We start from the raw sequence: 26,991 nt of genomic DNA on the forward strand, positions 1-26,991 counted from the left end.
GAGAGACAGTTACTTAAATCTTGGAACAACCCGACTGACGGTCCAGGAGGGAGCCAACCTCTCCCTGCCCCAGGCTGTGCTGCTTTTGCAACAGGAGCGGATCGGAAGGGGCTATGTTTTAGGTTTGTGTATATATATACACACACACATATAGCCCGATTCTGTTTTGGTCCTCTGGTGGCTGTTGTCACAAAATAACAACAGTTTGAATGCCTCAGCTTTGTGCTCATCAGGGCTGTCCTTTTGGATGAGACAAACCTAGAGCCATTGTGTTCACGGTTTCTTGTTGCTTCCGCTTTCCTTCCAAAAGGATGCGCTTGGGATGTGTGCTGCACTGGCATGGCAGGGTGACCCAGGTCCAGACCATGGCCCGTGCTGGCAGTGGGACTGATTTTTATTTATTTACTTATTCCCTGTGCCTCATGTTCACAGGACCCATCTTCGGAAGAGCGTTTCCACGTGGAGCTGCATTTCAGCCCTGGCGTGAAAGGCTGTGAGGAAGACAGAAACGTGCCCACGGGGTTTGGCTTTCGGCCTGCCTCCGCGGAGGTGAGCACGCTGCCTGACGCAGGCCGCCCTGCCCGCTGGGGACGTGGCGAGCGCAGGCCCGGGCCCGTCGGCAGCCTTGCTGGTCTGCCGGGATCTGCTGCCGCCCGGTCTCCAGCAGCAAATTTTTCTCTGACCTTTCTCTTGTGCCTGCGGGCTGTTAGCGGGTTATGTTCCCTGCCTAACTCCGAGGGTTTGTCAGGAGAACGCTGGTATCCTCCTGAGCTCAGCGGAGCTGGGAGACCCAGGCTGGAGCCTGTGCCTGGGCAGTGCTTGCGAAGGCCACGTGCCTGGAGGTGTCAATGTTTCCTTACTGCAGAATGAGGACAAGAAAGCAGACCAGGGCAGCCTGGAGGACCTCTCCAAAGAGAAGGGCATCGATGAGCCAGATCGCGCGCAGCAAAGGTCTCCGCAGCCTTCCGAGCCGGTCAGCATTCAGCGAAGGTCACCACTGATCAGGAACCGGAAGACGGGGTCCATGGAGGTAACAATGCGATGGGTGCCCCTGGTTGTTCTAATGAAGGTCTTTTGCTTGGTTTTGGTTTCCTGGTGTTCCTTTTAACGTGCCAGAGTTCGAGTTGATTCTGGGAAAGGATCTGCAGAAGTTAAAGAGGGATTTTTTGGAAGGCAGACCTCCCAATCTCCTCCTCATTGAGGAAGGACAGGGGGAACACAGGTCAGAGGAACTGATGAAGAAGAGCAAGTAAGGAAATGCTTGAGAAACACAAGAATTATTTGGATTACGTGCTCTGTAGAGGCATCAATGTAACCAGCTACGAGATTGCATGCAACCTCTTCAGCTAGCCACAGTGACATCTTTGCCTTCCCTTAGACTCCAGCCTTTGCCTCTCACAGTTCAGCTCCACATTTCTTGTTCCTGTTTCCCATCTAAGATCTCATGCAAATCGGAGGTCCCTGCTAACCGGTGGGTTTATTACAGAGTGTTTAAACTGTCATAGGGTTTAGAACTGTCCCATTCACTGATCTGCTAAAGTAACAAAGATCGATGTTACTCTTCTTACTTCTCTCCTTCAGGACCGTTACGTGTCACAAGGCTAGCTTCACAGTCAGCAGGTAGCTGGCACCTTCAAAGTGCTCTAGAAATTGCCCCTCCTTTTGGAGGGGTCTCACAGGCATTTTTGCGATCTGTTTGCTGAACCAGTGAAAGCAGAGAGTTATGGCTTGAGGTATTTGTTAGCTGGCTTCCATCTCTGTGTCGCTCATGATGTAATCTTTGAATGCAGCACTCGGGAGCTCTTTGTAACGGGCACGTGCTAAGTTAAAGGGGATATACTTTCCTGCTGCTAAAGGAGGAAGTCTATGTCCTAGTGACCTCAGCAAGAGTCTTGGGAGGCAGGGAGCTCAGTACACCAGTCCCTTCATACTTTTGCAATCTCCACTGTTCCACAACCCACCACAAACTTGAAATTAAAATTGAGCGTGCACTGTCACAATCTTAGCACATGAGTACCTTTATGCTTCTTGAAAATTGTGATTTTAAGGAAGATATGTACTTTTCTTTACCTTCAATTGATGTATAGAGGCTTTTGAGACCAGTGGGTAAATTAGAGCATGACACTGATTACACTGTCTGTTTTTGCAGGTGCTATCTGAATCTTCTTCCAAATCAGGAGGTTATCGCCTCTTCAGCACTTATTCCAGGCAGTCTTCTGAGATGAAGCAAAGTGGCTTAGGTACTGTACTTGACCTGTAACCAGCCTGCTCGCCTGTACCTCTGTGTTTCTGTGGGCATCTGTCTGTCTCTCCACATATACATCTGGCTTAAGTTCCTTGTATGTCTCTCTGTGTGTATTATGTCTTCTTTTCGTGTTAGTGTTTAGACCACTGTAGAGACTATCTTATTGTATTTCCTTTTGTGTATGATCTTCTCCTTCAGCTTCTAGCAACAGAAGATGCACTTTTCATCCTTTATAGTATTGGAGCAACAGAGCAAGCTGCGTATTTGCAGGTTGGCCTTCTGGTTCCGTGTTGTTGTCATTTGTTGTATCATTTCTGAACTTGGTAGGAAGAGATGATTTTACGTGAGAACTAGCGTGTTTTCTGTTCCGCAAAACAGTAGTTTACATGCAAAGCTGTTCTGCATGTAAGACTATTATATTTCTACCTTTGCTTCATAAAGATCTCTTGTATGGAACAGATCTGTCATCTGCAATGGTGTTTGACAGCTCTCTAATTGAGCTGGAATCCCTGGTTAGCCATTCTTTGCACGGTAGCCAGCGGAAGAGAATATTTTGGGGCACTTGATGTTCTCTGCCTGTCCTTGAGAGTACCATTCCCTGTCATCCTAACCTAAACTATGTCTTAATAGTTGAAATTCTTCCTGAAATATTTTTGCTAAAGCAAGTTCTATTTGGAAACTGAAAAGCTGTCTTTGCTGTCACGAGGTTCAAAGATAGCTGTGAAACCTAGATCTTGCAAATGACTAATAAGCACCAGGAGGTGGAAATGCCCAAGTTATGCCCACTTTCTTTTTCTTTAAAATCTTTTTTGCATTATGGCGTGGCCGTAGACTTGCAGCAGTTGTGACTCATCAGTTCTTTATTCTGTTATGTGTGCTTCCTGCAGCCAAGAGATTTCTGAAAGACCTGATTATTTCTTTGTCACTTTTGAATGAGCTGCTTCTTTGGAAGCTAATTCTTACCAAGTAAAGGGAGTTTTCTTCAGAGTGGTTAGGAAGTACCCCTGGAGTCTGCCAGCTATGCTCCCAGCCAGTTGGAAAAATCTACGAAGGAATGGCTGATGAATATTATTTTCATAAAGGCACAATAGCCGTGGCCATAGTGGATTTTGAATGTGCTATTTCATGTGGTGCATCTACTTACTTCTGCCTTTCACAGACTACCTGCAGGATTAAGTAAGCTGTAACAGACTACCTTGCTTAGACTGGAAGAAACCTGTGATTATTCTGTGAATCCATGTGAATCAATAGGAGAATTTCTGAGATGGCACACAGTCAAGGAAGCGCATCTGCTTGGAGAATTACTGAGTACATCAAATGCTACACGCAAACTATCTTTACTGTTTGGATGTCTGAGAGTACCAGAAGGCACGTGCTGTGGAAAGCAGATATTACAGCCTATTTACTACAGCTTTTTCCAAGTTTCTGGGGAATGTCTGTTTTGGCAATAGAGAAGACTGCTACTCTACTGGACCCTTGTACAGTACTACTTTTCCTGGACAACAACATTTGAAACGTGATCCCAGCAGGTTTAATTTCAGGTTCTTGCCTGACTTGCCTTGCTGGGAAGCCTTTGCTGTCACTCTCCCAACTGTGAAGCTCTGCAGAGACAAAACTTTGAGTAGGAATTGCTAGACCTGATCTATGCCAGTAAACTTCTAGCTGCATACTCAGCCCAGCCATCATTCTTCTCTATAGAGTCTTGCAGCTGCAGGCACAGAAGGGTTGAGCAGGAGAGATCTGTGGTGCAAACACTAGCTTGCACAATCCCTGGTTATTAGGATGTTTGTGTTTCTGTGAATTTCTCTTAACCTGAGAACTGTTAAGAAGAATGACACCTCTTTACCTGTAAAAGTCAAGCTCTTCAAGGAACCTTCCTGATTCCTTTCCTGCTTGTTTTGTAGAAATCTAATTTCTTCCCACTTTAGGATACGAAATGTGCTCTCTCTGGGAGGAATAATATAGAACTCACGGGAGCTTGAACTTTGGTTTTAATACTTGTCTCAGCAGCTGTGCTATGAGGGGGTTCATTCAGATACTACCTGCTGTTTCTGAGCTTTTCTGAAATTGAGCCTATCTCCTTGTTGCCTGGCCTTGTCGGTGGCTGGCTATCGTTATCTCTGGGAGAATGGATTCTCTGGGAGAATGTCTGTTCAGGTATAACCTCATATGTTTAGGCATGCAAGAATGGGGAGCAGGACAGAGCTCCTATAATAACCCTGCTGCTATACCTGCCAGAATTGTGTCTTTACCCTAATTTTAAAAATGCCTTGAAACGTCTCTTTGGGAAAGGGGTGGGCTGCAGCTTATTTTGTCTATGCGAAGTGGTGCTTGGAAGTATGCCATGTTTCTCTGGGCAGGAGCAAGTGCATTATTGTAGATTGTCTGCAATAGTGTGCATGCTTCTAGCTTGAGAAGCCTAGGGAAGTTTCAGTGCCTTTCTTTGCTTGCAAGAACACTTCAAAATGGGGTAAAATCACTCGCTGCTGTTTGAGCAATAGAGGTGGTGTATTGCTGGTGGGCATGAAGCTTTATGCTGAGACTCACATTCCTGTAGGGAAGTAAGGGACGTCCTTTTTTTAAACATCTGAAACATTGAATCTACATCTGAAAATTAAATACACAAAAAAGATCCAGCACATACAGTAATTTCTAGCAAATGTTGCTACATCTTAAATCCAAATGGCTAGTGTACCATTAAGTTCTTTAGGATGCATGTGTGTGTATGTGTTAACTTTGGCTACAGTGGTCTCCTAGAGTTCACTGTAGACAATTGCTCTCATCCATAGTCATCTTTGTAAATTCTCTTCTGGCTTAAGGGTGCTAACGAAATGCCTCTGTCTACTGTAGGATAGCAGAAACACTGGGGTATCCTTAGCTTAATGATTAGTGGCACGAGGTTGCTCAAGACAGAAGGTCATAAAAATGTTCTGTTCCATTTTTATCTGCCAGTAAATGAGTCTGTTGGTTTTTTTGTTGTTGTTTGTTTGTTTGTTTTTAAGCCACGGAAGGACGATTAGGAGCATCATCCTGGCTGCTGCTTAACAAAATTTTGTTTGCATTCTGACAGATTCCAGTCCATGCTGAGTCAGCACTGAGCTTCAATTTAAGGCATTAGGAGGAAATTTTCTAAGACTTGTGTATCGGTCACCTTGCAGGCAAGAGTTCTTTGTCTGTTTGTCCAAGGACACGTATGTGCTAGTCTGTCCTGTGGAAAGCTACCAGCAGTGTCACAGTGGTGGAGTAGCTTAAGTTCAGTGCATATGAGAACTCTTTCGGTCATCCCCCACTGTTCCCAGGAGCAGATATTGTCAGCTTAGAATGAGCTTACACGTGAATAACTCAAAACTCAGGATCTGTGTGTCTTCTCCAAAGAACCTCTGGATTTAAAGGAGCTTTGCAGAGAAAGAGCTGGGGTCCTGAAGGGCAAGGAGTGGACGTGAGGCAGCAGTGTGTCCTTACACCAAAGAAGGCCGATGGCGTGCTTTGGTGGATTAGCAGGAGTACAGCCATCAGGCTGAGGGATTTGGTTCTTCCCCTCTATTCACCTCTTGTGAGACTGCGTCTGAAGCACTGCTGTCCTGTCCTGGGCTCCCTCGTGCAAGAAGGGTGCGGATGCAGCGGGTGTAAGCCCATTAAGGGGCAGTGGAGGTAGATGGGGGCTGGAGCACACGACCTGTGAGGAGAAGCTGAGAGAGCAGGGCTTGCTCAGATCAGAAGCTGTGGGGAGTGGAGACCTTAATGCTGTTCAGCCACCTAAATGGGAGGTTACAGAGAAGGCGGAGACAGGCTGCCCTCCAAGGCGCGTGGTGATAGGATGAGAACAAACAGACCCAAGTTGCAGCATGGGAAATTCCAGTTAGGTAGGAGGAACAAATTTTTCACCATGAATGTGCCAGATATTGGAACAGGGGCCCAGAGAGTTTGTTCAATCTCCTTTCTCGGAGGTATTCAAAACTTGACTGGACAAACCCTAGCAAGGTGATCCAAAATAAGGTTTTGTCTCAGTCAAAATTTCTTTCCTCAGTCGAAAGAATCCTGTTTCAAATGCCCGATGTTCAAATGCCCTAAATATCAAATAAAGTCAGGTCACTCTACAGAATACTGTGCCTTGGAGAAGCAAACACCAGCAGTTGCCAAAGCCACCGGTATTAGGTTGCCCTCCTATGCATGAGACTGTCTTGCATGCCATATTCCTCGCCATAGGGTAAGCAAAGTTCCATGTTGTGTGCGCATCTGGTGCTTTGCAAGGGTAGTTCATGGAACAATTGGACCTACTCTGGAGTAGCAAGACATGAGCAAGTGGATGTGAAATATCATCTGGGCAGCAGCTTGTGAAAGAAAGCTCTCTGGTCACATTGCTTTCCTTACTGCTTGACAGAGTGATTAATCCACATTTGCTGATCAACAGATCAGGCAGTCCTTTCTTCTTCTTGGTGTCCTACAGAAAAAGGAGCTTTCCAAAGAGAAAGGGCAGAAGAGCAGAGAAGTGAAGCCCTGTGACATGGATATTGGTGATTTGGGATCCTGGCTTTTTTGACATGAGTATGTCGATTTGCTGACTGGAGGGTGTCAAGGTGTTTCTCCTAGGTCAGGGCAAGAAAGCCAAATGGAAATAAACCCCTGGATGGAGTTAGGAACTTTCCTGGTGCTGAGTTTTGGGCTACCTGTTGTGCATTTGGCACTGCTGAATTTAGAATGGGGAATACTGCCTCCCTATGCTCCCTGGCATCATTTTTTTTCCTGAGATTGCCTGCGAAGTGGCCAGTTCATTCCTCATTCTTTGACTAACCCTGCTTTTCTGTAGTTGCATGCAGTGGAGATACAATACTAACACCTTCCATGCCTTTCCAGGGTCACAATGCACCGGCCTGTTTAGCACCACTGTGCTGGGAGGCTCCTCCAGTGCCCCCAACCTCCAGGACTACGCACGCAGCCATGGCAAAAAGTTTGCCAGCAGCCTGACATACAAAGACGGTATGTGTGTTCCCCGTGCAGCAGCTGGTTAATGTGGACTTTGGTGTCTCAGGATGCTACTGAGGCAAAGACTTAGACTGCTCAGAAGAATGACAGTTGAATGTGTATATTCGCCGCATCTACAGTAATGCATTTTATCATATCCCGAGAAATTGTGATCCTTGCTAGACAGGGAGGGTGAACTGGGAGGATTTTAAACCCTGCTGTACCAGTCTGAGCTGCTCAAGGCAGCAAGTGCTGGCTACTCATAGGTCCCAGAATAAGCTCGTGGTGTTTAGCACAAGATGGGGGTGTGAATACCAGGAGAGCCACTGAAAAGGCCAGCAAGGGCTCTGGCTGCTTTTCTTCCATAACTCTGCTAGGACAAGACAGGAGCTGACATTGTGCGAGGAGTTTTATGCTGGTGTATGGTATTGCGGGGGTCTGATTTTAGTCTGATGTTTTAATACTACTTGCTGTTGTGGAGGAGGATTTATTGGTCTAGGTATTAAATAGGTTTGTCCTGGTATGGAAATCCAGCACATCACATCATCTTGCTTACCTTGGTGGTCTTGCTGATGCTAAACGAAGCTTTTGTGGAGGCAGTAATCCTCACCCTATGGAAGATGGAGCTGTCCCAAAGGCAGAATGATATGCTTGGGGGTGGATAAGATGGGTGCTAGAGTAAGGCTGGCCACACAGAAGGGTCCGAGGTAGCTGTCCGAAAGCAAATGTAATATGCCTGAAATGCTTGAGGTAAGTGGGATACTTGGATGAAATACTGCAAAAGGACCGGAAATCTAGTTATTGTGCAGTTCTGCCGAAACTGCCTTAAAGTTCAGCAAGACAATCTGGTAAAACGTATTTGGGTCATTAGTATAAATGTTGCCCGATGCACACGGGTGAAGGGGTGTTGCCAGCTGTGGATCGATCTGCAGGTAGTACTAGTGCGTTATGCATTGAGAAGCAGAGAGTGTGTTGCTACTTTCAAGGAAATTGGAGCACAGGGGAAGACTTGAGGTATCCTGGAGGAGCTGGAGGGGTGTAATGCACAAGTGCAAGTGTCCGTTGTGATCCCTATAAGAAGGGCACTCGGACAGTGTAAGTACTGATTAACATACCATTTGTTGGAGCGCTGAGTTGAGCAGCATTGAACAAACCGCTCCACAGATAGGATCTGCACAGCGTGCGGTGCCCTAGTTGGAGATCCACCTAATGTTGCACAACGCGGGCTTCCCAGCATCTGAATGGATGTAAGATTATCCTCTCTTTTTCCTTTTTGTGTCAGTTCTAACAAATGGTATTTTAATCACTACTTTACAGAGTCTGAGTGCCTTTCTTATTGGGATCATAATGAACACTACTGCTGGTGGATTACAAGGTGGGGAGATGATTAAGGCAGTAATGTGGGGCCTTTGGGGAAAACAGGAGGTTGGTTCGTTTGGATTTTTGTCCAGTTTTGAGGCAAGGAAAATGGCCTAGCAAATCAGGGTGGAAAGATGCTATCCAATTCTCAGACCTATTGGAACCTCATGAATGCTGTTGTATTGAGGCCATTATGCATACTGGCTTTCTGCGCTGCTTTTCACTGTGTAAGAGAAAACCGTGTTGCTTCTCACCTCTTCAGGGAGCTCCCTAGCACGCAAAAAGACTGTGAGTGAGAAAGACAGGGAGGGTGAACTGGGAGGATTTTAAACCCTGCTGTACCAGTCTGAGCTGCTCAAGGCAGCAAGTGCTGGCTACACATAGGTCCCAGAATAAGCTCGTGGTGTTTGGCACAAGACGGGGGTGTGAATACCAGGAGAGCCACTGAAAAGGCCAGCAAGGGCTCTGGCTGCTTTTCTTCCATAACTCTGCAAGCAGCGTGAATCCAAGGCAGCACTGATTCTCAGGGAAAAACATCAAAGACTGCTTGCTCTGTACCCAGCTGGGAACAGAACAGATTCTGCTCAGTCCTGGTGCTGTGCTGCCTTTCTCTGTCGGCTGTGTAGTAGGAGTGCGCCTGCAACTGGCTACTCGCATTCAAGGTCCAGAGCAGAGTCCTGCTGCATTAGCCTAAATTCAGTGACAAGGTCTCTGCGTGCTGAGATGCAGTTGTACCCTCAAGTACTTAAAGGCAGACTTATTTAACTAGTGTGTGACTAACGCAGCCCAGAATTATTCATCTTGATGTTACGCTACTTTTTTCACGTTTCTTAGTGTGCTGTGGCACCCTGTGCTACCAAGCGCCTTGCTGCAATAAGAGCAATTGTGAGGAAGAAGCGGGGGGCTTGGAAAAACAAGTAGGAGGCAGAAGGGCGTTTAGCTTCTGGGGAAGGTAGTTTAGAATGTGAAATAAGCCCTTGATCTGCATGTTCCTGCTTAAATGAGCACCAGTGAAATGCTGAACAATGGCATTTAAACCAACATCACTAGAGCCGAATACAGTGACACAGCAGCTACAGCAGACTCTTGGAGTACATTTGTATCAAGGCCTTTTTCACGGTCATCAGGCTAATAATGTTTAAAAACCTTCAGATTCTGGAGCACATCTTTGCATGAACTCTTTGATATTTTTTCATGGCTGTGATGCTTCAAGGTGTGGTGCATGGCTTATAGCACTTCATCAAAGACTTGCTCAAGTGAAGTTAAAATGGCCCTTATTTCTGAAGTCTTTTTTGCTTGGGGCTGGAAGAGGGCTAAGGAACACTTCGGTGGAAAGTTGTGTCCCAACCTCAGGTTGAGGGAAGGTCCACTGATGGTTGTGGTTTGAAGTTGGCTTGTCTGAAGCCAGGGATCCAGTAAGCTATGTTGCAGTACCATTTAACTTGATGTGCTGTAAAGGCAAGGGGGAGATGTGGGGTGGAATGGAGATGGTTACCAGCTGGCTGGCTGCCGCTCCAGGACTTGGACATTTCTAAGGGATTGCATGTGCAGGGAAGATTGTCATGCTCTGTTTGTCGAGTTTAAAGAAAGAAAAACAATTTTTAAGGCTGTTATGCTGGCGAAGGAAATTGCAGCAAGTTTGAGAGTTGGTTTAAATATAGTATTTGGCCAAGTCAGTGGATGTAGCTAGAGAAGCACGATGGGGGTGTGGAGCATAAATTGATAGGTGTATCTCCTAACCTTGGTGTAGAGGGATAGGCGTACAGACCCTATTGACTAGGTAGAATGGATGCACGAAACATGAAAGAGAAATAAAAACATTTTCTAATGTTTCCTAAAAGTTCCTAAATAGCAGCAGAAGGTATGATTGGCTGGGGTCTCACATCAAACCCTACACACAGATGGTCTGATCTAGGCCATTCCTTCCCATGATAGCTGAGGAATTTCCAGAGTGGGAATAAACTGAAGTTTTCAGCCTTTTGTTTTTTTGGTGCATATGGAGACTAATCCATGTCTTTTAAAGCTCATCTGCTTGCACCCCATTAGATGCATGGAATCTGTCCTTGCACTGTCTTTCTGATGTGTGATTTCTATGGGAGAGCTTGGCCTGGCCTGCCACATGGCCAGGAGAAGCCTGAAGACCACTCTGACAGGTGTATCCCTAAACCTCTTCTGTACTGAAATGCTTTGAGCAACAGAACTGTAGAGGCATGTCTTCATATGTCATCTGTTTGTTCCCTAATTAGCTAGTTGCTTTAACTTTAAACTCGTAAATAGCTCTGTTTAGCTTGCATTAAGAGGATGTTTTGAGCTGCACTTACCTATGCCAGGGCTCTTCAGTTCCTCTGCGGAACGGTTGTCGTTTTCCTTGGGCAGAGGTGAATCCTGAGAACTGTCCTCCTGTGGTGCTGCTGCTTGCTTGGCCATGCGCTCCTGTGGCTGTGAGCATGGCTTAACTGCATCTTGCACTGGACCGAGCCTGGGTTGCTCTCAGGATGGCTGGAAGTGTGGTAGGAAGGTATGAGATACTGTCTGTGACTGACAGAGTGTGGCTGAGGTCTTTGTAGTGTCAGGGGAGACCCTGGCAGGGCAGTGCAAGGGAAGTGGGGAGCTGGCAGAGTGCAAGGAAGCCAAGAGGTTCAGTCAGACCCGCAGGTAGAGCGTGCCCAGGGTGCTACAGCAGTGCCAACGGGAGCATGTGTTACGGGGGTCAAGAAGGTGAACCTGAAAGGGTAGTTGCAAGCATATGAAGGTTGGGGGATCCTTAGAAGCAGGCTGTTAACTGAGATGATCTGTTTTTATTTCCTCAGAGCTCTTGTCTATGCCAGCCGTAAAACGATTTTCTGTGTCGTTTGCAAAGCATCCGACTAATGGTACGTTTGCTTCCTTGATTTGACGTTCCCTCACACTTCTAACCCCATGCTCACATTCAGTTCTCTCTGCACATATTCTCCTCTCAGCCTTCTTTGTGGGTTTTTTGTGTCTGTGTAGCTGATGTCTAAACATGCTTCACCTTCTCCCATTGTCTCGTTGTGACTAACTTGTTCATTCATCCTCTGTTACTGCTCAGTGGTTCCTCTGCTGTCCCCCAAGGCATTTGTGTCCCAGGTGAAAAAGCGAGAGCAGTGGCTCTGGGAATGGACTCCTAAAGCAGCCTTTAATTCCACTGCTGACATTAAGGCCTTCTTTCACGCTCCCTTTTCGGGGGGTGGGGGTCGAGGGGAGAATACCATTGGATTTGGGGGGGTGGATATCCACTCCATATTCTATAAGACTATCAGCAGCTTAGGTCCTCAGTTCCTACAATGCAGATTTGCAAGACCAAAACAAGGATAGCCTGAGGCTACCTGTGTGTCACCTGGAAGAGCACAGTCTACGGTGGGAGAGAAGGAGGTGCTAACAGCATTCCCTCTGTGCATGGTATTCCTCAGCACAGTCGTCTTAGGAGTACTGGTAACCTCATGGCTTCCTATTTGCAACCTTGTCTGTTAGGGCGGTCCCTTGGTTACTCTGAGCATGGTGGTGTTGGTGGGAGTAGGCTCAGCTTTCCTGCAGACGTTATCCTGGGAATGGTCTCTCTCCAGAACTTTCGCTCATCTGCTGTTGGTGGGCTGGCTTGGGCCTGTCGCCTTCCTGAGCTAGGAGGGGGTCGGCATCATGCCACCCAGGGTGATGTAACCTACTTCACTCCTGTCGCGCTGGTAGCTGTGAAGAGGCTTGGTAAAGACGGACGCCTGACAGTGCTTCTGTTGACTTACTGTCTCTGCTTCATATTGCTACTAACCTAGCACTTGAACTGTGAGTCTTCTGAGGTTAAAGACCATTAGCTCTGTGGCAGCAGATGCCTTGAACTAGTGTTTATTATCCAAGTCTTGCACAGAAACTTTTGAAAAGGTTTGTTTCACAGTACCACTCCTACCTCATGGCTCCTGCTGTTGAGACAAGTTAGAACCAAAGCAGATCACTGAAAGATATCAGGATAAGTATTTCTGTCTTAATGTGATCAAGGCCGCTTCTGCAATCTTGTTGCTTAGTAAATATGAAGAAATTGTTCTCTGCGTGATCTGGAAGATGAAAGAAGTTCAGAAGACTGTTATGAAGACCAAAGTTTTGGGAAAGATGAAAGGGGAAGGGGCAGCTAAATGTGGCTTTATTATTTCAAATATCTGAAGGGAACCTATTTTCTGTGTTTGCTTGGTTTTGTTTTTCCCAGAGTGGCCAACTGCTCAATTTGTTTGTATGTCTGGATATAATCTGAGCTCACATGGTGTATGTCAGCGGGATGTGTTGTTCTATCTTGCCAGCAAAACTTGTACCAAGCACCAGTCTTTCCTAAGCCACACTGTAAAGCGACTGCCCCTGCCCTAAATACAATAAAGTGAAACTGAGCATCGGGTTTTTCTCAAGAATCCAATGAATATTTCTAATGGCAAAGTACTCCTTAATCAAGAAAACAAAGACAGAGGTCCAGCAGGTGTGAGCTTGAAGTTAGGCATATTTGGTCTCTAGGCTTGGCACTGGTTTTAGCAGGGAGGATGTTTAGCCACATGAACCACTCGCCTGAGGATTCAAAAGCTATTCACAGCTCTGAATCTGGATTTTGTTTCTGAAGAGCTGCCTCTGTGTGGTGAAATGGGATGGGTGAACCAGAGCAGTGGCCGAGCACAGCGTCAGGCCAGATGCTTTATGCCCCGGTGTCATGAGTCTTGGGAGCATGAGAGAAGTCCTGAGGCTCTATATGTGGAGGAGAAGACATGCCTGCATGTAGTATCTTGTCTGCCGTGCAAGGATATCACAGAAAATTGCACAGGCTGTTCTGAGAGTCTAGAGAGGGGAGGTCAGCGCTCCTCTGCCCCTGCTGTTCTTCCACACTCTAAGCACTATGCTCTCAGTCAAACCCTGGCTGTCCCCAAATGACAGCCTCTGGTCGTTTGCTGCCGGGTCGTTTGCTCTCTTCCACGTGCTGAGGTGGCTGGCTGTGTTTGGATGCAGGACTCGAACGCTCTGTTGGCAGTCTGGATTTCTTGTCTCAGCTGGGGGAGGGCGAGTGTGGGCCTGACCTCCTTATCTAGCCAAACCTGAACTGTATTGGACTTGGAACGTGCCCTAAAATTTATTCTCTTGTCAGACTTTCACTTACAAAGATGAAGCCTTGCTGCTCAGGGACTGCCCGTGCGCTGCAGCCGTGTTTGGCAAAGGCTGGGCCGGGTGGGAGGCTGGCCTGCTGCGGTGTGACTGGGGGTACGTGGATCTGAGGGGATTCCTGACCTGCTTGCTGCGGGAGGGATTGGGCTTCAGTGTGCGGTGTGGGTCTTTCCCACCCAGCGGCCCTGGTGCTGGCAGCTCCATCCCCACATCTCCGCAATTTCTCTGTCCCCAGCTGCACCTGCCCCTCTCCTCTCACTCTCTGTGGCCCCCTTTCCTCCAGATGCGTTTGAGCACCACCACGTTGCCCAGTTGCTGCGCCGTTTTTCCTCTGACTATGCCACGAGCCGGAACATCTCCCTGGATGCCACTCTAGCCCATCACCTCCAGCAGTGCTCCTACCACCTGCGCCTCTTCAGGAGCTGGCTGACCTCAGGGCAGGATGACTTGGAGTGTCTTTACGGTACTGCACGCTGCAGCTGCCTTGGTCCCGTGCTCTTGTAGCTGAGCAGGGACCACTGTCTGCTTGAGAATGCAAAGTATGCTTTGCTTCTAAAAAGGAAAGCGTTTCCCTCACCGCATCCCTTAAATCTCTGGGCTGCTGCAGCAGCAAGCTGTGTGGGCTGTTGCACCCGGCAGTTTTGGAGCCTTAGGCAGTAGCCTTTCCACATGGAGCCAGAGCTCTTTGTGTGGCTGTAACTGTGCTCTTTCCATCTTTGGCAATTGTTCGTTGCCTCCTTCCTTTAGCCAGAGTAAGCCCCTAAGCTTCCTTCAGGTTCGAAGCTGAGCTCCTACCGGTGTGATACCCTGCTGACATGATACCCCTGTGCAGGTCTCCTTGGGGTGCCGTGAGGTGTCCCATTATTAACAGAGGAACCAAAGTACCTAGTAAGAGTATGGGAAGAAAGAAGATTAAGGAGGCGCCGCAGCTGGTCACGTGCAGAGTGAACTTGCTGTGGAAATTTTGGGGAAGTGAGTGCTTGTGGGATTGTGTTGTTTCTAGAGAGACCAAGTTAAGATAGGGTAGAAACCAAGCTTCCGTGTGGCTGCATTGCATGGCATCTGTTCTGCCTGTTAGGACCTTTGCAGCGTGTCATGTCTCTGGTGGGAAGAGGTAGGCGATTCCAGTATTGAATCTAGATGTTATAAATCAAAGCTTGCCACTGTTTCTCTGGTATTTGTCAGCCTCTGGCACAGACGGGAAGTCTGATGCATTGAGGTCTCAGTGCTTCGAAGACAAGTAGAAAGATTCCGCTCTGAGAGGGACAGCTAGCTGGGGCTAGCTGTTAATGTTTACCTCGCACCATCAAACCTGCTTGGTGCATGTGGCTTGCTGAGCTGTGTGGTGTGATGCATGGACCTCCTTTGTCATTCAGGCCCATAGGTGGAAGGGGCAGAGACAGTGTAGCTTTGCATGTAGAGAAGCAACAGGATCAAGCGTTTTTAGAGCCTGGAAAAGAGAATTTTTCTTACACAGTCTGTTTTTTCTTGATATGGCCCTTTCTGTCAAGTAGGCAATTCGGAGATGGCAGTTACTTTTCATACATAATTAGGACAATCCTTGGTCTCCTAGCAACAAATACTAAAGAGGAGCAAAATTGCTTCAAGGGAAGAGATGCTGGAACACAGCAGACTGCTCCAAAGCCAAAGCTGAGCTTCCCCTGCTGCAGACCTCAGCCGTCTCCTGTGAGCTCCGGTAGGGAGAGGAAATGAACTCAGCGCTTTGGGCAGCGATACGCCAAATATTGCAGCACGGTGCTGGGTTGTGCAGCCTGCCCTAATGCAGCCAGACGTGTGAATTATGTACCTCAGTGTAGCAGCCTTCCTGTGTGCAAATCAGACCTCTGCACTCAGTGAGTTCTTTCTTGCTGTTTTCTCAGGCTGTCATCAAGCCCACCGTTAATTAGCATGTTTGGGATTCCTGCTGGGGTTCTTCTTCTCAGAGCAGATGTTTCTCCAGTCTCTGTAACTGACTGCCCAACTTCCCCCCCTTGTGAAAACTACGTACTCCTATCCTCTCTTTCTTGGCTTTCAACCATACTTCTATCCACACAAAGAAAACATGATTTAAAAGATAGAATCAGGGAGTTAAAAGCATGCAGTTGGCATCCATGCTTGGAAAGACCAACAGTGGAGTCCTGAAGCAATCTGTCTGGGAACCTGTGCTTATCTGTGTGGTCATAGCTGGGAAAAAGAAGAGTGTGAAGTAAGTTCATGTTGGTAATGAATTACAGCGCTACTGAAGCCAAAGGTCAGCTGTGAAGAAACAGAGAATGACCCTGTGATAATAAGTGGGCAGTAAAACAGCAGGTGATGTTCAGTGTAAATAAATTTAAATGACAAGGGGAAACAGCCCCAGATTCATATATAAAATGGTGGGCTCTGATCTGACCACCACCACTTGGGACGATGTGGAAAAGGTAGAAATTTGCAGTCTGGGAAAGATGTTTGTGATTGTAAGTCACAAACATCTCCAGGTCAGAGTGGCCTGGAGAGGGGTGGTGGGGATCCGCAGTTCAGTGTCTGTTCCAGTACAGGAGCTGGGAGGTTTCTAATGGCGCGAGTAGAGGCAGCTTCAGACAGGAGGGATTTTTTCCACGCAGAGTGAAACTCCTCACCACAGTACATGGGAGTGTTAGGAGCTTAACTGAGTTCAAGAGGAGACTGGAGAATATGGAAGAGACACATCAGGTTCAGAGCAGTTCTGAGCCGCGGGCCACTGGGGTCTGGGGACTGCTTGGGGGAAGACATGCTGTCTAGTCTCGTACCCCTTCATTCGTAGCCGCTTCTGGCACTGTGGGCAGATTGGTGCTGAACAAGGACAGACCTTCAGGCTGACTGTACAGGCTTAAATTTAGAAAGGCTGGTTAGCAAAAATCCTAGTTCATATACATATCATGTATGCATGTATAAACACGTACAAATATACCTGTGGCATATTGGAGTTCTCCCAACAAAATAAGGCTGGTCTGACCAAGCACGTTGGAGAGGAACTTGCTGAGTGTGCCTTCTCCCATGCCCTTCAGAATCTCTGCTGAGACTGGGCGAGTGCATCTTTACTCCAGAAGAGCTGGCATACAGACCTTTGGCACGCAGACCTTTTGGGGATGTGCCAGGTGCTGTTGGTCTGCCTGTTGCTTTCAGGATCTCCTTTAGAGAGGAAGAGGCATCCTCGCCACTCCAGTGTAGAGTTCACAACTGGAGAGCCGGGTGGTAACTTGGCAACTTCTGCTAATTGGATTGTGTGTAGTAATGTTCAGAACTCTCAGGCAAAAACATAATACACAAAAAGGATTGCTTTGGACCAGAAAGACTTCTCACCTGAGTCTTCCTTGGCCTCTGTCTTTGTCTGTTGGCTGACAGCAGTTTGGCTGCTTTCTACTTGCCAGCCTGCTGCCGCAGCAAGTATGTTCTCTCTTTTAACGAGCCCAGTCTGCTAGCAGAGAAGCTTGCTGTATTTGGGACCTCAGCTCAATCTTAGCAAAGCTGAGGAACACGCCATTTGGGCTGCTTGAGGACTGCCCCTTGTCATGCCCTCTAGCCAGGAAGTCTGCTGGCTCCCAGGGGATCTGCTGAATTACCAGCTCTGAGGCATCATCACACCAACACCGATTTCATTCTGGGGGGTGCATGTGTTCCGTATAAACTCATCTTTCCCAACTCATATTACACAGTAAGCTTTCCTCTTATCTCTTTCGGACATACATAGAATTTAGGAAACCTTGTGTCACCTTGATTCAAATTAGATGCTTCCTCTTAATGAAATGGTATTGATTTCCTCTTGAGGGTTTAGACTGGGACGTCTCCTGCAGTAATCAAGAAAATGCAAATGAATTCAAGGTCTTGTTTTCTCCCTTGTTCTTCCCTTTTCCCAGCATAAAAATCTGCTTATTTTAGTTCTGCTGCTAACACACCTTTGATTGAATTTTCTTTCAGACCTCAGGGTGACTGAAGGAGATATAGCTAAATGGATGAAAGTACCCGTGACATCTGCAGTGAAAGAGCAGTACGGTAACACAGCATATAGGGTTCACTCAGAGATCTGTAGTGTATTTGCTTGGCGTTCAAGCCATGTAATCCTGAAGTAGGTGTTGGCTATTTCAGAATTCATCATTGTGTAGTCCAGGTAGAAAGGTGGCACTTCTTGACTCTTTCTTTGAGGTCGTCTGCTAAGAGGTAGCTGTTCACAAGAGTTGTATCTGTGTGTTCCTACTGCCTGCTGGAGTCTCCTTGAAATCTGGGATTCTCTGGTTTAGATGGAAGACGTGAGACAGGTGCAGGTCTGCGTTTGCTTTATATGGTATAGTGTGCAAAAGGGTCCTCATACCCAAATCACCTTCTTAATACTCTTATGAAGTGGTGTGTGTCGGTACTAGGCAGCTCTGAAAGAGTCTTACTCTAAAGGGAGAGTCACTCCCTCCTCGAACATCTGGAAGACTTCCTCATAAACTGTGATTACACCGAGTAGACTCTCTGACAGTGTGCAGTAAAGTGTGCACGTGCCAAGAATGTGAAGCTCCGGGGAGAAGAGCTCAAACTGGAACATAGTTAACTCAGCTGTAACGTGGGTGGGCCTCCAGCTTTGGCATCAGCGTGCCTGGGAGAGTCAAAACAGGACTTGGAATCCTCTAGCTGGATTGTACCTCTGGTGCTCTCACCTGCAGAACGGCTCTTCAGGCAGTACCATTCCCTCTGCTGCTGCGTCAGGATGCTGCTGCATTACTGATTCAGAGCAGAGATTCCCCCATAGCTGCTCCCCCACATCACAGGCAGTCTCCTTGGATATCCAAAATAATACATACTCAGCAGACTCCTCTGCCTTGTGTATCTTAAGGTTTTTCCCGTAATGAAATCTTGTTTTCTTTAACAGATGGTTTCTTTTTTCTGCTTTACTGAACAAAAATTTTGGAGATGTAACCATGCTGTACTCCTTGCCTGGAGAAGATTACAGTTGTCTTTGTGATTCATTTTTAGCTGCTCTGGTCTGCAGACCCCTGCCGCATGCTTCTCCCCGCAGGGCAGGCCTCCCTGTGGAGGAAGCGGATTGCCCTCTGCACCCCTAAAGCAGCTAGTGTAGTCAGACCTGAATGAAATGAAAAATGAAACTTGTTCCTCTGTGGGCTGCTGATTTACTTTGGTACAAAATGAATGGAATTCTGTCTAATTTCTTGTGCTGTTGTCCGCATCGCAGACCCCTGCCCTGCAGGCCCCAGGAAGAGAGTTTCAGGAAGCAGCAGCAGCGGCTGAGTGGTCAGCCCTGGCTGACTCTCAGGCTGGAACGGTTCCTGTGGTTTGCACTCATGCGTTATTTTTGTTGCCCCTTCCCTAAGATGTCGGTTCTTTGCTACATGTGTGTGGTGCGGCAGCGGTCAGAGTCTTTGCTGGGGACCCTGGCTGCTGCTGCGATACACGTAAGGATTATGGTCTGTAGTGGTGACTTCTGCTTTGGCTCTGCGATGCTGGCATGAAACTGCCGTTGTTGGCCTCCCCGCTGCAGCTAAGCAGGTCAAGGGAGGTGTGCAGAGAAGTGAGCTGCCATATACAAATGAGAGGGAGTCCTTGAAAATAGTAGTGTTTCACCTTGTGAAGGGAAACTTTTGCCTTTTTCTCTACTTGCTTAAGACCGGTTAAGTGACATAGTGCTGAGCAGAGCTGTGCAAGCAGGCATTTGACACTTCGGGGATGTAGGTGTATCAGTTCACATCAGTAGTGTTGTCAGTGTTCCATGTTTCCTTTAACGCTGGCCCTTTCATTTCCTCTTTTTATTAGAGGAGTGCCCAAGCACTCAGATCCCCATCAGTGCCCCCAGTGTATCTTGTAACCATGTTGCCTTTCCCTATGTTATATTGAAAGTTCTTCCCTTTTTCTTCAGAGACCCCAATAGCTGAGCCAACTTTGGCCCCTCTTAAACCAGATTCTGTAGTGAAATGGCATTAGCCTCGTACTATGCTGCTCCACAACCAGCTCCACGTGGCTGTTCGTTAAGTCTTGCCCTCACCCTTTTCCTTTAGCTCTGTCTCCCAGAATGCCTGTGAGAAAACGAACAGATACTCTTCCTTATTCAGCACTTCCACTCTGAGGACTTCCCGCAAGGGACAGGAGAGTGTGGTAGTCTTCCGGTGTCTTACATTCCTTCGTCCTAGTCAAGGATTTGTTATCCTTCGTGTCTTGAATTGATGTTTGTAGGCCCCTTGTGGCATAGGTAACCTCTCTGGACTGTCTGGAGGGTTTTCTCTCCAGTAGCTGTTATGGCAGTGAAGTCTCTAGCACTGCAAACTGGTCATGATCTGGTCTGCGGCCTCCTTGTATTGCATGCGGATTCACTCTAAATACCATCTGCTGGCTCATGCTCCTTGCCTCTTGCAGAACGGGGTTAGGTGAGCAGATTGGAGCAGAGACTGTCCTGGAGGTGACTGGAACAATGACTACACTTAGCAGATAATCCAGGTGCTCTAGGTCGTCTTAGCTGCAGGGATCAATACTCCGCTGGCTTGAGTAGCAAAGAATTTATTGTGAATGGTTGTGATGCAGCTTAGCTCTGTTAATGTTGAGATACCTATTTCTACTAATTCTGGGTTTGCTGGCAGTGAAGTCTTGTTAAGGGGACAAATAATTCAAACTGTTCCCCAGCCCTTCCCTGGGAGACAGCCTGTCAGGCGTACACCGGAGGGTCTGCTGTGAGAAAGGGAGGTTCTGCCGCTCCCTGCATTCGTAGCAGTGTGCACTGCCTCACTGATGGGGAGAGGGTGGGCTGTGTCCCAGGCTCGGGTGTCACTAGTGGTGGGAGTCCTTTCATGGAAATTCTGTTGACTTCACTCAGATTCTGTTTAGCTTCTGTAAAGTGTGGGGCACTGTGCCAAGTTCTCCATTATAACCTTATATTTTAGCAAAAAGGCCACAGGCTTTGCAGCAAACACGGCTGCTGCTAGATACGTTTTCTCCTCTTCCCCCTCCTTCTGCGTGTGCCTGGACGCTTGCTTTCAGGTCGGTTATTGCATGTGATTGCCTAGTGGCGATTTTCTTGGCCTAGAAGAGGTGACCTTAGGCCTGAGCGTGCCTGTTGTTTGATTCCCAGACTGCCCAGCTCCTTCAGCCATGAGTGGTCCTGCATGGATTCAGGTTGCTGTTTGCTCTATTCATTTTCTGATTGGGTTTCTTTCCAGGTTTTGAAGGCTGTTCCATGGTTCCCACCATTTATCCCCTGGAGACCCTGCACAACTCCCTCTCTTTGCGACAGGTCAACGAGTTCCTGACGGCTGTGTGCAGGAGTTGCAGCGAATCGCATGTCCAGTCTACCGCAGGTACTGGTGTGGTGGGCTTGTCTCTGGGTAAGCCGGAACAGAGTCGAGGCAAGGAGACCTTTTGGTCTTTTACATTATCAGGACAGATCAGCCGGACAGGACTGGCAAAAAGCACAGTCTCTGAAACCTGTTCCAGGGTGTTTTAGCCCAGGAGTGAGCTATGGGATCCAGCTCAGAGGCATTCTAGGCCACTTACTTGAGAGACAAGCAATCGGTCAGGTCTGTCTGTGGCTGATAAGTACGGTGACGTGGATACAAACTCCAGCTTGGGAAGTCTCAGCCTCAGATTCCCAGGAGCTGAGGGACAGGCATGGCTCTGAATTTGCATTGTTCTTGAGCTCTTCCCAAAGTGCCTGCTCATGGCTGCTGGGCTATGAGCCATTCCTTTATGTCTGTCTGAATATTACTGATCTGCGTATTTTTTTTTTTCTTGAAGCTTTGTTTGATTCAATGATTGGCAGCCAGATACCAGGAGACCCTTTTATGTCCCAGCGAATCCTGTCATCATCCTCTTTGCCATTGCGCCAGCGTTCGGATAAGCCCCCTTGGTGTGAGTGTGCTCCCTTCTTGATCAGGGGTGAATGTGACGGTGAGGGAGGGAAGTAAAGGGTGCCAAACGGTGGAAGCCAAGTATCGGTGCTCAGGGTTTCTATGCTCTGCCCTTGAAGGAACAATAACAGAAAGGGGAAATAGGTAAAAGGGAAAGTAGTGATATGCCCTGTGAAAAAGTTTCCAAAGAAAGCAAAGATGCAAAAAGGGACTCTCTATGGTATTGTATATCACGTATATCATTCTACTGTTCGAGGGATGCTGTGTCTCCAGACATCCTCTGCTTTGTGCACTAGGACACGGAGGACCTGAATGCACTTCATTTTCATCTGAAGTTTTGTGATTCTCCATGACGCATGGCCAACTCAGTGTTGGCATGTGGAAACGCCTTCCTTTCCTAACCAGCCACGCACATGCCTCGCCCAGAGCTCCGTATAGGACAGCCGATCGTTTAGTTCTTCACTTACAAGCTTTTCTGCAGCTCCGGGGCCTCACTTGTCACAGTCTTTGCAGAGCTGGTGACTGTTCGTTAGTCCCCTTTGCAGATCTGACTGGCACTTGAAGGGGAAAGGGTTAGCCAACAGTTGCACAGCAAGTGCCTTAATAAGACAAGTCAAGGTTGCCACTGAAAGAGCAGTCCTTCTCTCCTCCTGGCTGTACACTCCTTGAGCCAGGAGTAGTGTGCGTTTGTGTAGGCAGCAGGGTCAGGGAACTGATCTGACTGAAAACGGTTGTTTAATCTTCCGCCCTTTGTTGGATTAGATATAATCTAGATCTGTTCTCTAGTTCTGATCATTGTACAATATAAGGCAAGAATAAGATTTAGTGGAGAAGCAATATTTCTTCTTCTAGCTCAGCATCCAGGGACTGTGTGTGTCGGGAACCAAGAGGAGCAAAGTTGCAGCTGATAGTGTTCCGTAATAATGAGGGAATGAAAGAAACTGCTTTTCAGCTCAAAGCCCAGCATCACATTTCACATTTTGCTCTATAATGACAACAGAATCCACTCTCGGCTATGTGCCAAGATAGCACTGTATGACAAGATGTAAGCGTGGTGTTTGTGCTTGGGTTTTCATCAGCTGAGCTGCCAGAAACACACCTAAGAGCAGCTGCAAGCCCCTGCCAGGTTGCATGGCATGTAGACGACCCTCACCCATTGGTTGTAGAGCTGTGGGACTGTGATAGTTGGGTCTGCCCAGGCTTTGGGCTGGGGAAATACTAGCGAAATGTTTAAGATTTTTCTTCCTCTTTGCAGACAGCAGTGGCCCCTCCAGTACTGTCTCCAGTGCAGGCCCATCCTCCCCAACCTCTGTGGACAACTGTGCTCGTTTCAGCTTCACTGAGAAACTTTCCATCAGTCCCCCAAAAAGTGAGGAGCAGCTGACTAGCCAGTCCCCTGAGCAAGGAGGAAGACAGCCTCCAGACAGAGGGCTTGACGTGGAGGTGGGGATGTCTGGCTTGTCGGTGGCGGAGCCAAGTGGCCCAGAGACCCTGACCTGGAATAAGGGCCCAGAGCCAGGCAGGGTCCTGGAGCTGTGCAAGAAGGAGCTGGCAGAGGAGGATCCTAACCCAGAGGAGAAGAGCATGGTGGAGCTGGATGAAGAAGAATCAGCTGGGGAAATGTTAGAGCCAAGTAACACAGGGAACCCAAAGTGTGGTGCAGCATCTGATACAAGGCTGGCTGGGGAAAGAGTGAAGCCAGGTGAGGGGTACGCAGGGGGAATGACTGGCGCGGATCAGTCAGGGCTGTCCAAAGAGATCTTGGTGCCCTGTGAAGAGGAGCTGCTGGGAGAGGTGTTAGACCCAGAGAATATGGGCAAGGAGCTGGTGGGGGAAAATGCTCTGTCAGGCCAGCTTCTGTCTGGTCACCCATGCCAGGTGCAGCCACTGCCTCCTGACAAAAGTGTGGAGGAGCTGCAACTGCTGTGTCGGGAAGATCAGCAGAATTAGTGTCTCACTGGACAGCGCACTGCAAGCGCTTCTAGACTGGAGGCAGCCCAGCTTCCTGCAGAGCACCTCATGCAGCTGGCTGTCCACAGCACAAGCCACGTCCCAAGGCCACAGGACTCTGGGGCGTGGAAGAGTCTGCTCTGCTCCTCCGCAAGCCAGCTCTTTGCCGTTCGGCAAGAGACAACGCCCCTTCTGCCTTGAACGACAAATGCAGTCTTGGTAGTGGCATGGCACCTCCATGGAGCAGGGACGTGGTGTCCCAAGGGCTGTATGCTTGCTGGGACAGCAGAGTTAGAGGATTGGTTACAGCCAAGGCTTTTGGGGTGGTAAGTCCAAAGGGGACAGATGCTCCCTTGAGATTTTTTGGCCCATAGCCTTCAGAGAAAGGCATTCTGGGCCCAAAGTAGTTGGATCCATCACAACCACCAACCTCCTCTCTGTTCCTTCCTTCTTCCTCTCTCAATTCCCACCACTGGCCACCAAAAACAGATCCAGAGAGTCCATGGCAGGAAGACTAGGAGAAGCAGAAAGCATTCTGAATGAGTGTGGGAAGGAGAATAACGAGGGGACCAGGTTCAAGACTGCCACTTGCAAGAAAACGTCTCTTTGGCGTGCACTTGAATGTTTTCCTGCTGGGCTGGGGCAGGCAGGCAGGAGCCTGGGGTCCAGCCTGAGAGAGGTGGGCAAGGAGGATATACACGGGTTTTTTTTCTAGTCCCCAAGGGTCAGGCAGGGTACAGCTCTGAAGTCTTGGTGACAGAAATTAAAAGAAACTGCTATTTGAACAAATCAGGATTATTAGAAACCAATAAGGAGAAATCTTTATTATATATAAAATGAAAAGTATTTAATACATATTTATGTAAATGACTTGTGAGCACAAGCCTGAGGGCAAGATTGACACGGGTGTCCCTGCCGCATCCTGAGTGCAGGCCAGGGCTGTGCCTCCTGCGCCTCTTGTATTTATGAACAAGTCTGTGTATTTGTCTGTAGCTAGGATCTGTGTTTTTGTGAAGCTGTGCCCAAAGATCTCTGCGCTGTGTTGTGATGATGTGTGTTCACAGTAAATCTATGCTGTGGGTTCGGTGTCTCTCTGTCTCTGATGCTGACTTGTGCAGCAGTGTGTGTGTGCCAGAGCTTGCAAGCGCCCCGGACAGCAAGCCCGGCTCGTTCTCTGCCATGCTGGAAGAGGAACTGTGGCTGAAGTCACAACTGAAGTGAGTGCACAGGCGTGGGGCTTTGCTCAAGAAGGCCAGACACCTCTTTTCCTTCATAGAAGAACTGGTCATACTGGGGAAGAGGCCCTGGCTTCCCAGGACAGTTTGTGGTAGAAGGAAGATGCTGGGGCAGCGTGTTTGGCTCCTTTCACTTGGTCCACACCTTCTCGTCAGTTCCAAGCACGTCCCGGGTACTGTGTCCTCTTCCTTGTGCCTGATAATCCCTGGCTGCTCATATGGGTATTTAAGAAAGGTCATGTTTACTCGCACTTGAAATGCAGCAGTTGTACAGCTGCCTTGAGTGCAGCACTGTGCTAGGAGGAAGCCCAGCCCTCCTCTTCCACTGCTCTCGTATGGATGTGTGCCGGGGTCTGGGAGAAGGGCCTGCCTCGTGCTGTAAGGAAGCCCTCTGGCTTTCATCGGCAACCCTGCATTAAAGACCTGGAAGAACAGATACCCTGGCTGGTGTCTGTTGGGCCGAGGCTGCGGGCCTGCAGCGTGCCCCTGCCCCGAGAGCTGGTGGCGGGAACGCGGGAGGCAGAGCAGCACTGGATCCTGAAACCTGAGCACTGACGGTCTGCTCTTACGCAGTATCTTTACCGTGTTTTTCTTGGCTTAGCAGCAGCAGTGATTAATGACAAAGCCCTTTCCAAACAGAAGGGTGGTGTAAGGAAGTGCTGTGAGTCACAAAGGAGGGAAAAAAGAAAGGGACAATTGCACAATTTCTGGACACAATGGCAGGAGCCAGTATTTTTGGCTTAATCCTGCCAAAGCCAGTTCTGGCTCTTCAAATCTATGCTGATGCATAAACTGCACTTTCAAATGCTTTTGGGCTGCATAAGTAGTGATATGCACAAATGGCTGCTGCATGGTCCTGTGTTTCTGGCCGGGTATAGCCACAAACTTTGCCTACAGTAGCTGGGATGGTTTGGATCAGGCTTGTCAAATTCCTGGCAGAGGCAGCTAAGCAAAACTCTTCCTGAATTGTTGTCACTGTGTGCAATGGGAAGGCAGCGTAGAGAAACGGGTCCAGGTCGTGTGGCAGAACAGGCAGGAAACAGCCCCTGTCTGTGCGAGTAGCTGGAGCATGGCAATGTCTTGGGCAGGCTGTGGAAAGTGACAGGGCCCTGCAGTGTCGGGCAGCGTATACGAGCAAAGTCCTTGGAGCTGGAGAAACTGGCAGGTCGTATGGCATGTGCAGGCTTTGGGCCTTTGGTGTGGCGAGGTCCAGGCAGCCCTGATTCTTGAAACAAGACCAAACTCAATGTTGCTGCTATTGCCTTGGACACTCCTCTGGCTCGCCAGTTTGCAGACACTGAAGGAGCTGATTAAGGGAGGGCCGTGTCCTTGCCTTACTGGGACCTGTCTTTTGCTTATCTGCTCTTCTGGTTTCTCAGACCTGTGTCGCTTCCCCACAAGTTACTAACCCTTATCTCCCCAAGTCCTACGCGGCAAGTGATGGACGCAGCTGACCAGCCGAGGACAGCTGGTTTCTGTCCTTGGTGTGAGAGTCCCATTTCCCCCCTCCTCCTGTGGTCCAGGACTGTTGGCTCCGGCGCTGCCCAGCTGATGCCTGCTCTGCTTGCTGGCCACAGGGGAGCAACAGGCCCAGGAGTTTGAAGGGTTGCTGCTTGCCTCTTCTTGTTTGAGTTGAGGGAAATCCAGTTTGTTGCTGAACTGTAGCCCTGGCAAAGCCAAGGCCTGCTTTGGAGGCCAGTTCCTCCTGCCTGTGCATCAACACTGATGCTTCTATGCAGGTCTCATGGGCACTTGAAGGCTTCCCAGCCTCAGTGTACTCCTGCTCATTGCTGGAGGAGCATTGCTTCCTCAGGACATGCTTACATGACTTACACCACTTCCCTGCATGCTGCCGCTTGTGTTTTCTGCCACTGTAACCTGATTTTGCCTCCCTTCTCCTGCAGAACAGCCTATAGTAGATGTGTTCACCACAGCCTGCATGGTCCATCTCAACAGCTGGCCGGGGAGCTCTGCTCTGCAGGATGGTGGTGAACAGGTCCTCAGACTCCCGACACCGTACACCTTTGGGAAATGCACGTACGGTCACAGCCTCTCAGTTAGCAGGAGCAGGGCCATATCCCTATGCTTGTTCTGCTGGAAAGCAGCTGTGGAAATAGTTCCTGGTTTATGGTAATGGTTTGTGGTCCCTCCCCTGTCAGTAACAGCTTTGGCAGCTGCCCTGAGCTCTCCATGACAAGCTGTGGTACGCTCCGTGGCCACGACGGCCTCTCTTCTGAGGGCTGTA

General features: G+C 48.5%; 1 protein-coding gene across 8 annotated transcripts in view; it reads left to right on the forward strand.

The window, feature by feature from the left end:
• Positions 1-24,593, forward strand: part of PPIP5K1 (diphosphoinositol pentakisphosphate kinase 1) — a 50,225-nt gene extending 25,632 nt beyond the window's left edge. For 4 of the 8 annotated variants that reach the window (XM_075506543.1, XM_075506545.1, XM_075506544.1 and 1 more), the window contains 8 exons: positions 433-549; positions 866-1,030; positions 2,150-2,240; positions 7,100-7,222; positions 11,377-11,439; positions 20,875-21,012; positions 21,449-21,562; positions 22,817-24,593. In XM_075506543.1, coding sequence (XP_075362658.1) covers positions 433-549; positions 866-1,030; positions 2,150-2,240; positions 7,100-7,222; positions 11,377-11,439; positions 20,875-21,012; positions 21,449-21,562; positions 22,817-23,511 — 1,506 coding nt within the window. In that variant the 3' untranslated portion in view covers positions 23,512-24,593. Of the gene's footprint in view, positions 1-432; positions 550-865; positions 1,031-2,149; positions 2,241-7,099; positions 7,223-11,376; positions 11,440-13,994; positions 14,175-20,874; positions 21,013-21,448; positions 21,563-22,816 lie in introns of all 8 variants that reach the window. The other 4 variants (XM_075506551.1, XM_075506546.1, XM_075506547.1 and 1 more) reach the window with 4 other exon arrangements.
• The last annotated feature ends 2,398 nt before the right edge of the window (positions 24,594-26,991 follow it).

This window comes from Mycteria americana, chromosome 6 (assembly GCF_035582795.1).
Source record: "Mycteria americana isolate JAX WOST 10 ecotype Jacksonville Zoo and Gardens chromosome 6, USCA_MyAme_1.0, whole genome shotgun sequence".
In the NCBI taxonomy this organism is placed as follows: Eukaryota; Metazoa; Chordata; class Aves; order Ciconiiformes; family Ciconiidae; genus Mycteria; species Mycteria americana.